This window comes from Tachyglossus aculeatus, chromosome 5 (assembly GCF_015852505.1).
Source record: "Tachyglossus aculeatus isolate mTacAcu1 chromosome 5, mTacAcu1.pri, whole genome shotgun sequence".
Classification (NCBI taxonomy): Eukaryota; Metazoa; Chordata; class Mammalia; order Monotremata; family Tachyglossidae; genus Tachyglossus; species Tachyglossus aculeatus.
Genome location: NC_052070.1, coordinates 60683176 through 60696290, shown reverse-complemented (window position 1 = coordinate 60696290; position 13115 = coordinate 60683176). Strand labels below are relative to the sequence as shown.

At 46.4% G+C, this 13115-nt stretch overlaps 1 protein-coding gene across 1 annotated transcript in view; it reads right to left on the bottom strand.

The window, feature by feature from the left end:
• Positions 1-13115, bottom strand: part of CFAP74 (cilia and flagella associated protein 74) — a 120326-nt gene that overhangs the window by 47975 nt on the left and 59236 nt on the right. Inside the window, exon 21 of the mRNA XM_038746643.1 lies at positions 9517-9645. Coding sequence (XP_038602571.1) covers positions 9517-9645 — 129 coding nt within the window. The remainder of the gene's footprint in view (positions 1-9516; positions 9646-13115) is intronic.

Below are 13115 nucleotides of genomic sequence, written 5' to 3'. Positions count from 1 at the left end.
CAGTAAAAGCCCTGCTTATATATCATTTCACTTCTCCATAGTGAGAAGCAGCATGTCCTAGTGGATAAAGAACAGGCCTTGGAGTCAGAGACCTCGGTTCTAATCCCAGCTCTGCCACTTGTCTGGGCAACTCACTTAACTTCTCTGTGCCTCGTTCCCTCATGTATAAAATGGAACTTAGGGCCGTGAGCCCCATGTGGGACGGGGACTGTGTCCAACCTGATTAGCTTGTATCTACCCCAGCACTTAGTACAGTGCCTGACACATAGTAAGCACTTAATATCAGAAAAAAAATGATCCCTGAGTCTAAAGGACTTACAACTTGCTTAGAAATCCCTAATTTATCAAGCAGTAGTATTTACTGAGTGCTTACTATTTGTAGGACACTTTACTAGGCCCTTGTGAGAGTATAATTCAGTAGAGTTGGCCGGTATGCTCACAGCCTACAAGGAGCTTACAGACTTAGAGGGGACTGAAATCTACTGAAATCTCTTGCACCCAAGGTATGATCCAAAGCCCATTAGACAACCATCCTACCCAATCTATTCCTGTTGGCCCTGGCATTAAAGAGCTATCATCCTGTATATATGTATATATGTTTCTACATATTTGTTACTCTATTTATTTATTTATTTTACTTGTACACATCTATTCTATTTATTTTATTTTGTTAGTATGTTTGGTTTTGTTCTTTGTCTCCACCTTTTAGACTGTGAGCCCACTGTTGGGTAGGGACTGTCTCTATATGTTGCCAACTTGTACTTCCCAAGCGCTTAGTACAGTGCTCTGCACACAGTAAGCGCTCAATAAATACAATTGATGATGATGATGATGATCCATCCTAGTCAGTGCGGTGTGGCTTTGTGGATAGAGCATTGGCCTGGGAGTCAGAAGGTTATGGGTTCTAATCCTGGCTCCACCACATGTCTGCTGTGTGACCTTGGGCAAGTCACTTCACTTCTCTGAGCCTCAGTTATCTCATCAGTAAAATGAGGATTAAGAGTGTGAGCCCTCTGTGGGACAGGGACTGTGTCCAAACTAACTTGTATCTACCTCAGCACTTAGAACAGTGCTTGGAACATAGTAAGTACCATAATTATTATTAACAAGATTGGAACATGATAGGAAGATATAAGAAATTCCAAATGTCAGTCCCGAGTGGAAGCAGCAGTGCTTGTCTGATTGAGGACCAAATTGGTCATTCAGAGGGAATGTGTGGGTTCCATTTCCAGAGTCTTTCCGGGCTAATATAAACACCGTGCTTCTATTCCAGCCACCTCAGCCCCAGCATTAACACTAAATACCAGTGCCCCTATTTAGAACCCATGGAATTTAAGCTAAAATGAATAACAATCTCCCACTCACCCATCTCCTCAGTAATTGGATTCCCACTGCCTGCCTGCTCTGCAGGCTCCCTCCACCCCCACAAGTGACTGCTAGGCAACTGCGGCAGGGAGATTTTCAAGAAAAGTTGCATTTGGATCCTAGTAACCACTGCGCCACACTGTCAATCCGGCAGGCCCGATGTGACCCTTTAAAGAGATGGCTTTAAATATGTAATGTGCCCAGTCTGATTTTCCCCCATTGTTCTGGCTGGGGTTTTAATAAAAATTATGATAATGGTATTTTTTAAGCGCTTCTTATGTGCCAGGCACTGTACTGAGCGCTGGGGTGGATACGAGCAAATCGAGTTGGACACAGTCCCGGTCCCATGAGAGGCTCACAGTTTCAATTCCCCATTTTACAGATGAAGTAACTGAGGCACAGAGAAGTGAAGTGACGTGCCCAAGGTCACACAGCAGACAACTGGTGGAGCTGGGATTAGAACCCATGACTTTCTGACTCCCAGGGCCTTGCTCTATCTACCCACTACGTGATGCTTTACAGGAGGTGATTGCCATTTAGGCTAACTTCAGGGTCGTGGTGCAACTATGACTAGGATTCTTAGATCCAGATTGAAGAAGGAGTCAGACAAAAGCCAGAACCTCCTAATATTCCTGGTCTTTAAGGTGCAACTGGTACCAACTCTGCCAGGGAGGTCTGGAGGTATGAGGGAGGATACCAAGAAGGGTGTCCATCACAAAACATTCCTCATAGACTGGGGGAAGAGGGCAAGAGGTTGGCCGAAATGTCATTTTACAGTCCCGCCCCACTATGTACACCACTTCCACCCATAGGTATTCACACATCCCTCCACTCCCTGACACTGGTTTTAGAACACACTACAGAAAGCAGCTTGGCCTGATGGATAAAGCACGGGCCTGGGAACTATAGGACCTGGGTTCTAATAATAATAATAATAGCAATAACAATAATGAAATAATGGTGGCTTTGTTAAGTGATGGGCTCGAGGTCACATAGCAGACAAATAGTGGAGCCAGAATTAGAATCCAGGTCATTCTGGACCTGGACGGACCTGGTCCTCCCTTATTGACACCCATGTCCATCATCCCCGTCAGCTCTTCTGTACATTCAACTCCCTTCTCAGGCCCCCGGTTCCTCCCACTCCTCCTTCCCTCACCCCCAACGATCTGGCCTCCTACTTCATTAATAAAATTAAATCCATCAGGTCTGACCTCCCCAAAGTCACTCCCTCCCCTTCTCCAACCCCCCGGCTCTCAACACTCTCCGCTACTCTCCCATCCTTCCCAGCAGTATTCTCAGAGGAGCTCTCCTCCCTCCTCTCAAGTGCTACTCCGGCCACTTGTGCTTCCGACCCCATTCCCTCTCATCTCATGAAATCTCTCGCTCTGTCCCTTCTCCCCTCCTTAACTTCCATCTTCAACCACTCACTCTCCACTGGTTCCTTCCCCTTTGCCTTCAAACATGCCCATGTCTCTCCCATCGTAAAAAAAACCCTCTCTTGACCCCACCTCACCTTCTAGTTATCTCCCCATCTCCCTCCTACCATTCCTTTCCAAACTCCTTGAATGAGTCATCTACACGCGCTGCCTCGAATTCCTCAACACCAACTCTCTCCTTGACCCCCTCCAATCTGGCTTCCGTCCCCTACCTTCCACGGAAACTGCCCTCTCAAAGGTCACCAATGACCTCCTGCTTGCCAAATCCAACGGCTCATAATCTGTCATAATCCTCCTCGACCTCTCAGCTGCCTTTGACACTGTGGACCACCCCCTTCTCCTCAACATGCTATCCAACCTTGGCTTCACAGACTTCGTCTTCTCCTGGTTCTCCTCTTATCTCTCCGGTCATTCATTCTCAGTCTCTTTTGCAGGCTCCTCTTCCCCCTCCCATCCCCTTACTGTGGGGGTTCCTCAAGGTTCGGTTCTTGGTCCCCTTCTGTTCTCGATCTACACGCACTCCCTTGGTGACTTCATTCGCTCCCACGGCTTCAGCTATCATCTCTACGCTGATGACACCCAAATCTGCATCTCTGCCCCTGTTCTCTCCCCCTCCCTCCAGGCTCGCATCTCCTCCTGCCTTCAGGACATCTCCATCTGGATGTCTGCCCGCCACCTAAAACTCAACATGTCCAAGACTGAACTCCTTGTCTTCCCTCCCAAACCCTGCCCTCTCCCTGACTTTCCCATCACTGTTGATGGCACTACCATCCTTCCCGCCTCACAGACCCGCAACCTTGGTGTCATCCTCGACTTCGCTCTCTCATTCACCCCTCAAATCCAAGCCGTCACCAAAACCTGCCGGTCTCAGCTCCGCAACATTGCCAAGATCCGCCCTTTCCTCTCCATCCAAACCGCTACCCTGCTCGTTCAAGCTCTCATCCTATCCTATCTGGACTACTGTATCAGCCTCCTCTCTGATCTCCCATCCTCTTGTCTCTCCCCACTTCAATCCATACTTCACGCTACTGCCCGGATTGTCTTTGTCCAGAAACGCTCTGGGCATGTTACTCCCCTCCTCAAAAATCTCCAGTGGCTACCAATCAACCTAGCATCAGGCAGAAACTCCTCACCCTGGGCTTCAAGGCTGTCCATCACCTCGCCCCCTCCTACCTCACCTCCCTTTTCTCCTTCTACAGCCCAGCCCGCACCCTCTGCTCCTCTGCCGCTAATCTCCTCACCGTGCCTTGTTCTCGCCTGTCCCGCCATCGACCACTGGCCCACGTCATCCCCCTGGCCTGGAATGCCCTCCCACCCAACATTCGCCAAGCTAGCTCTCTTTCTCCCTTCAAGGCCCTACTGAGAGCTCACCTCCTCCAGGAGGCCTTCCCAGACTGAGCCCCCTCCTTCCTCTCCCCCTCCTCCCCCTCTCCATTCCCCCTGCCTTACCTCCTTCCTTTCCCCACAGCACCTGTATATATGTACATATGTTTGTACATATTTATTACTCTATTTATTTATTTTACTTGTACATATCTATTCTATTTATTTTATTTTGTTAATATGTTTTGTTTTGTTCTCTGTCTCCCCCTTCTAGACTGTGAGCCCACTGTTGGGTAGGGACTGTCTCTATGTGTTGCCAACTTGTACTTCCCAAGCGCTTAGTCCAGTGCTCTGCACACAGTAAGCGCTCAATAAATATGACTGATTGATTGATTGATTGATTCTGACTCCCAGACCCATGCTCTGTCCACTAGGCTGGGTTCTAATCCTGGCTCTGCTACCTGCCTGCTGTGTGACCTTGGGCAAAGTCTCAACTTCTCTGTGCTTCAGTTTCCTCTATTGCAAAATGGGGATTCAATATCTGTTCTCCCTCCTACTCAGGCTGTGAGCCCCATGTGGGACACTTATTCCAGCCTGATTAGTTTATATTTACCCCAGCACCTACAGCAGCGCTTGACACAAGTCAGCGCTTAAATACCATAAAATAATAAAAACACCCCGCTATCTTGTTAGATAGTGACATCTTTAGTGTAGGGTTGTGGCACTACTGGTCTGAGCCTCCACCCCTTAGTGTGTGCCCCTCTCTCTGCCTCCACAGTCATGAGATGGAAATGGGGTGCCTATGGCAATGCCCAGGCTGACCAAATGTTTGGGGTGCCTAGACCCAGATCTCTCAGAAACGATGGCTGAGCAGGTCCAACACAAAAAAGCACAAGTACAACCCCCCTCCCTATAGAGATGGCCGGTGACATTTTTCAGCTCCTTATGGGCAGGGAACATGGCCACTGACTGTTATATTGTTATATTGCACTCTCCCAAGTGCTTAGTACTGTGTTGTGCACACAGTAAGTGCTCAGTAAATACTCTTGATTGATCACCACCCTCCCTCCTTGAGACAATGATAATAATAATAATAATAATTGTGATATTTGCTAAGCGCTTGCTATGTGCCAGGCACTATACTAAGTGCTGGGATACATACAAGCCAATTGGGTTGGACACAGAACCCATCCCATATGGGGTTCACAGCCTTAATCCTCGCTTTACAGATGAGGTAGCTGAGGCACAGAGAAATGAAGTGACTCGCTCAAGGTCACACAGCAGACAAGTGGCAGAGCCAGGATTAGAACCACGCTCTACCCATTAGGCTACATTGCTTCACATGACCAATCGCTGCTCCATTCCCCTCTCACCTCCAAGATGGCTAGTCACCTCTCCCTTCCTGTCAGACAAAGAGGGCCACAAACAGATTACACTCTAACAGGGGGATTTTAAAACATTTACACCTGGAGTAATCAACAGCTACAGTAAACTGGAGTTGTTTTCCGTGAGGACTGGTGGTTTGCCAGAGCCGTACACATTCTCTCGCCGGGTCCTCCTGGAGCCAACGACGTGACTGGAGGAGGTGGTTTTTAGACTGTGAGCCCACTGTTGGGTAGGGACTGTCTCTATATGTTGCCAACTTGTACTTCCCAAGTGCTTAGTACAGTGCTCTGCACACAGTAAGTGCTCAATAAATACGATTGATGATGATGATGATAAGGGAGAAGTTGAGGGAAGGTATGTCTTTGTGTGTCCTCTCAGCATCTCACCCTGCTGTGCTCTCATCCAGTTTGTACAACACTGTTGAGACACATGCAGATCTGCTGTGCCAATCATTGCTAGATTGAGAAGCACCACGGCCTAGTGGAAACTCAGTCAATTAGTCAATCATATTTATTGAGCGCTTACTGTGTGCAGAGCATTGTACTAAGTGCTTGGGAGAGCACAATATAACAGACACATTCTCTGCCAACAACGAGCTTACGGGCTAGAAGAAAGAGCATGGGCCTGGAAGTTAGAGGACTTGGCTTCTAATCCCAGCTCTGTCACTTGTCTGCTGTGTGACCTTGGGCAAGTCACTTCACTTCTCTGTCCCTCATTTCCCTCATCTGTAAAATGGGTATTTAATTCCTGTTCTTCGTCCTACTTAGACTCTGAGCTCAATGTGGGATCTGATTGTCCTGTATGTCATCGAGTGTTTAGTATAGGGCTTGACACACAGTAAGTGCTAAACAAATACCACAATTATTAATTATTACTATTAATAATGCTTTTAAAATAGTATTTGTTAAGCACTTACGATGTGCCAGGAACTGTACCAAGTGCTGGAGTAGATACAAGCTAATCAGTTGATCACATGAAGTTCAAAGTCCTAATCCCTATTTAAAAGATAAGGGCAATTGACGTACAGAAAAGTTAAGCATGTCCAAGGTCACATAGACAAGTGGCAGAGCTAAGATTAGAACCCAGGTTCTCTGACTCCCAGGCCTGTGCTTTTTCCACTACGTAATACTGCTTCCCACCTTGGCATATTCTTGACTCTTCTTCTCTTTCAATCCCCATATTCAGCCTGTCACAAAATCCTGTCATTTTTCCTCCACAATATTTCCAGAGGTAGCCTCTTCCTCTCCATCTAACTTCCCACCATGCTGGTCCAGGCACCTGATCACCTTGTATCCCCCCAGCGCTTAGAACAGTGCTTTGTACATAGCAAGTGCTTAACAAATACCATTATTATTATTATTATTATTATTATATCCGGAATTGACTCCTGCATCAGCCCTCTCACCAATCTCCCCGTCTCCAGCCACTCCACACTTCACTAAGCTGCCCAGATCATTTTTGAATTGACTCCTGCATCAGCCCTCTCACCAATCTCCCCGTCTCCAGCCACTCCACACTTCACTAAGCTGCCCAGATCATTTTTCTAGAACACTATTCAGCTCACGTCCCCCCACTATTCAAAAACTCCAACGGTTGCCCATTCCTCTTTGCATCAAGCTGAAACTCTTGACCATTGGTTTTTATGGCATTCAATCAGCTCTCCTACTTATCCACTGTTTTCTCCCACTATGCCCCAGCTCGCCTATTCTGTTTCTTTCAAGCCAGTCTAGTCTCTCTCTCCCACCACTGAGCTCTTGATTCACACTCACCTTCCTATCTGGAGCTCCCTGCCCCTTCACATCTGCCAGAATATTGTTCTCCCAATTATCAAAGCCCTTCCAAAATCACATCTCCTCCTGGAGGTCTTCCCCAGTTAATTTTCCATGCCTCCATTCTATACGGCTCCAACTATCGTGTCAGCACTTCCGGCCACCGAAGACCAAATGACGACTTAGATTACCATATTTTGGACACAATCAGGAGGACTAATTATTTGGAGAAGGCACTAATGCTGGGAAAAGTCCAGGGAAAACATAGAAGAGGCAGACCAGGAGGTAGCTGGATAGATGCCATAACAATGATAATGGAAGATCTGTTAGAAAGGTTACGGATGATGGCAGAAGGCAGGACATTCTGGAGAAAATATATCCATAGAGTCACTGTGAATAGGAAACAACTCGACTACACTTGATAATAATAATAATAATAATAATAATAATAATAATAATAATAATAATAAGGACTTGGGTACTCACATCCTCTCCATAGCACTTACATACATATATTTATATGCCAAAACTTCCTCTATCAGAATATCGGCTCTGTTGAGGTCAAACAATGAGTTTGGAGCTAATTTCTAATCACTGGTTCCACCATGGGAAGCCAAGTTCAGAACTGGAGAAAATCTAGATAATAATCTCAGCTGCATCTTCCCAAAGGCTGGGAGGATTTCACACGGTCCCCTTGCTTACCTTCACTCCAAAGTGGCATTTCATGGAATCCAAGGGGCAGGGACTGATTCCTTATCCTACTACTGACACTGAGCCACTGGGGAAGTAGGGAAATGACCATTTTCTTTCTCTCCCTGGGTAATATCTGGGTGTTCTGGGCATTCATTTCAAGAATGAGTGATGTGGATTGAATTCTGTTGGGTGCCCAATCATAGTGCCCATCCTGTGCCCTACTGGAGGGGAGAAGAAGCATGGAGTAGAGAATAGAGCATGGTCCTGGGAGTCAGAAGGTCATGGGTTCTGATTCTGGCTCTGCCACTTGTCTGCTCTGTGACCTTGGATGAGTCAATTCACTTCTCTAGGCTTCGGTTACCTGACTCCCACCTCATCTGTAAAAATGGCGGTTGGGACTGTGAGCCCCACGTGGGACAGGGACTGTGTCTAATCCAATTTGCTTGTATCCACCCCAGCGCTTAGAACATTGCCTGGCACATAGTAAGTGCTTGACAAATACTACAGGTTTTTTTTTTTTAACTTTGTTTAAGGAGACAGGATTGGTCACTGCCTTCACCATACACCCATCACCTTCTGCCATGAACCTTCCCGCATAGTACCATTGCTGGGAAAAACACATGGAACGAGGAGCGCCTCCCCCACAGTATAACCCAAACAAAAACAAATGTTTATTTCTCAGAGCAAAGAGAAAGGAGGAAAAGCCTGAACTCTGAGCCCTGCTTTACCCTGTCCTTCTAATCATAATAATGATACTTATTGAGCATCCACTGGATATGGTGAATTGTACTGAGCACTTGGAAAAGTGCAAAAGATGTCTGAGATGTGTTCCCTGCCCACAAATAGCACTGAAGCAGTGTGGCGTTGTGGATAGAGCATGGGCCTGAGAGTCAGAAGGACCTGGGTTCTAGTCCTGACCCTGACACTTGCCTTCTATGTGACCCTGGGCAAGTCACTTCACTTCTCTGGGCCTCAGTTACCTCATCTGTAAAATGGGGATGAAGAGTGTGAGCCCCATGTGGGACAGAGACTCTGTCCAACCTGATTAACTTGTATCTACTCCAATGCCTGAAACAGTGTTTGGCACATAGTAAGTGCTTAACAAATAAGATGATTATTATTATTATTACAATTACATTCTCACGAGCCTCACTCCCCCATAGGCTAGGTTCTTGCTGGGACCTTGTGGCTTCACTTTTGTTCAGCCTGACCTTTTACTGCTCTCTAGAGGAAAGTAGTTTGACATCAGGGCTCAGTTCTGGCAGATGTCTGCCACGGATCTTTGACTTTGAAACCTGGAGCTGGGTGGGCAGGGATTGTCTCTCTTTACTGCTGTATTGTACTTATTAAGCACTTAGTACAGTGCTGTGTACAAAGTAAATGCTCAAATACGATTGAGTGAATGAATGAATGGGAAGATGGAGGTCCAGTGGTGGGAGGGAGAGAGAGGGAAGGACACTGGGTGTGGAGCAGAGGGGAGTGTCCCATCCATAACTCTAAGGGATAGAAAATGAAGGGTTATGAAAATGTGACCCTTTTCTTACCTGGGCAAGAACTTGAGTTGTACGGTGTAGGAGGCCTGGGCTTGGATGTAGCCACTTTGGGGAAGCAACTCCATGTGATTTCTCAGTTCTTTACATACTTCAAACTTCAGACGCAGGGCGGCTTTGGCTCTGTGAATAGATCAGATAGAAATGCTTTCGGCTGCATGTCCCTCCCCTACCCTCTGAGTGGCTGGCTGTAACCAGCACCTCTGCTCTCTGGGCAGAAGCAAAACAACACTTCTGCATACTAACACTTCCAAGTGAGTGGCTTCTGTGGGTTTCTACTACATTCTGGCTAATTGGACACATAAAATAAGCCTATCTACTGTCTGATAAAAGCACTGTATCCAATCCGTTTTCTTGAACATTTGGCATCAACTCTGGTACCTGGAAATTCGGGAACTGAAAGTACAGCAACATTCAAAATAATAATAATAATAATAATAATAATAATAATAATAATGGTATTTATTAAGCGCTTACTATGTGCAAAGCACTGTTCTAAGCGCTGGGGAGGTTACAAGGTGTTCAGGTTGTCCCACTTGGGGCTCACAGTCTTAATCCCCATTTTACAGATGAGAGAACTGAGGCCCAGAGAAGTGAAGTGACTTGCCCAAAGTCACACAGCTGACAAGTGGCGGAGCCGGGATTTGAACCCATGACCTCCTACTCCAAAGCCCGGGCTCTTTCCACTGAGCCACGCTGCTTCTCCTATGAAATGAGTTGAAATTTTTTAGACCAAACCAGGCCAACCAGAAACCCACAACGCCCAGGCTCCAGAGTTGGAGCAGGGTTGAGAAAGTAGGAGGAGCTTTTGCCCTTTTCAGACTCTGCACTCTCCCCTAAAACTCATAGACTGAGAGCTGAAACCAGCTAGAGAGTCCTACTAGAAAGAAAAATGTCAAGGCCAAGTTTTGGAGAAGGATGCTCTTTTCTCTCAGAGGACAATAACCTATCAATTCAAATCCAAATCATTCATTCAATCATATTTATTGAGCACTTACTGTGTGCAGAGCACTGTACTAAGCACTTGGGAAATACAAGTTGGCAACATATAGAGATAGTCCCTACCCAACAACGGGCTCACAGTCTAGAAGGAGGAGACAGACAACAAAACATATGGACAGGTGTCAAGTTGTCAGAACAAACAGAATTAAAGCTAAATGCACATCATTAACAAAATAAATAGAATAGTAAATATGTACAAGTAAAATAAATAGAGTAATAAGTCTGTTCAAACATATACATGCGTGCTGTGGGGAGGGGAAGGAGGTAGGGTGGGGGGATGGGGAGGAGGGGAGGAGGAGAGGAAAAAGGGGGCTCAGCCTGGGAAGGCCTCTTGGAGGAGGTGAGCTCTCAGGAGGGCTTTGAATGGAGGAAGAGAGCTAGCTTGGCGGATGTGCAGAGGGAGGGCATTTCAGGCCAGGGGGAGGACGTGGGCCAGGGGTTGACGGTGGGACAGGCGAGAACGAGGCACAGTGAGGAGGTTAGCGGCAGATGAGCTGAATGTAGGGGCTGGGCTGTAGAAGGAGAGAAGGGAGGTGAGGTAGGAGGGGGCGAGGTGATGGACAGCCTTGAAGCAGAGAGTGAGGAGTTTTTGCTTGATGTGTAGGTTGACTGGTAGCCACTGGAGATTTTTGAGGAAGGGAGTAACATGCCCAGAGCGTTTCTGCACAAAGATGACCCGGGCAGCAGCGTGAAGTATAGACTGAAATGGGGAGAGGCAGGAGGATGGGAGATCAGAGAGGAGGCTGATGCACTAATACAGTCAGGATAGGATGAGAGATTGAACCAGCAAGGTAGCGGTTTGGATGGAGAGGAAAGGGCGGATCTTGGCGATGTTGCAGAGGTGAGATCAGCAGGTTTTGGTGACAGATTGGATGTGAGGGGTGAACAACAGCGGAGTTGAGGATGACACCAAGTTGGGGGCTTGTGAGATGGGAAGGATGGTAGTGCCATCCACAGTGATGGGAAGTGAGAGAGAGGGCAGGGTTTGCAAGGGAAGATAAGGAGTTTAGTCTTGGACATATTGAGTTTTAGATGGTGGGCAGACATCCTGATGGATTTGTCCTGGAGGCAGGAGGAGACACGAGCCTGGAGGGAGGGAGAGAGAGCAGGGGCAGAGATGTAGATTTGGGTGTCATCAGCGTAGAAAACAGTTTATCTTTGTAACTGGAAAGAGTAAATTTAATTTTCTGTCAATGATATTTAGTCTGTGATGTTTGATGCATTGATTAGACAAGGAGAATCACCTTGAGGGCTGAGACCATGTTTCTTATTCCCCCGGGAACTTAGTAAATTGTTGCCTGTGCTGCTGTGGCTCAATAAATAACATTGATTGATTTACTGATCAAAGATCTTTTGATCCACCCTAATGCCACCTCATTCATAAACTGGGAAAGTACAATCTTGACCATCTACTGGAAGGCAGTTGTCCAAGTGGCTTATGAATAATACCCACAAATCAAGTTCAGTGATTCTTTTATGTCATTTGTTAAGTGCTTACTATGACCCAGGCACTGTATTAAGCACTGGGGTAGATACAAAGACACAAACTTTTCACTTCTAAGTTGATATCACCAACAAGGACGCAAAAAGTACAAGCTAATCAGGTTGATAGATACAAGCTAATCAGGTTGGACACAGTCACAGTGTCTTTGTAGACAAGAAAAGCCCAATCCTGGATTTGGTTGAAGGGCAAATCTTTTCCATTTGATAGGCACGATGCTTCCTTTTGCACTTTATAATCTTCTGACTGGCAAAAAGTGGTCTTGAGCCCCCGAAACAAGGAAAGTCTCTTATGTAATGAGCCCCCGGGATTTCTAAGCTGACTTTCTGAGATAACAGCCTTCCTTATTCCTTTCCAGCTGGGACGAATCTCAGCAGTGCTTAATTCTAATATGAAATTTAGAAATGTGGTGTGGGCCAGAAATAGTAGAAAGAACCCTATTAGTATGCAACGAAACAAGATCTAAAATAGGGAAAGTGTTATAAAGGGAAAGAGTTTAGCTGCTACGTCTGTACACAAGACTATTTTTTAGGATCAGAATTTTGACAAAACGTTGAAAGACACTGAAGATCTAGCAGTATAGAAAAGACTCCAGAAAGAAAACTGAACAGTGAACACTAGAACACACTGGGGTTATACAGAACCTTTTAGAGGCCTTCACACCTCACACCAAAACAGGAGAGTCTGCCTGCCAGAGTTCGGGGATTAGGCAAAGACTCAAAAACTCAAGCTTCTATTTAAGCTTTTCCATCAGTTCTCTGTCCCTTTAGGCCCTCTGGATGAAAGAAAAAGAACAGAAGACATTAAGGTCCCTGAAGAAGTGTGGGCTTTGTACAATCTGTTGGGTCCCTCTTGAAATAATTGTGACATTCAACTGTCCTGTACAACCAGCTTTCAGCTACTGCCTCATCTCCCTCCTCCCTTCCTGGTCCAAATTCCTCAAAAGGGTTGTGTTCACCCAGTGCCTCATCTTCCTCTCCTCCAACTTCCTTCCTGACCCTCTACAATCCAGGTTCTGTCCCCTAGACTTCGTTGAGACCCACTCTCCAAGTTCACCTAATACCCCCTCCTTGCCAAATCTAATGGTCCC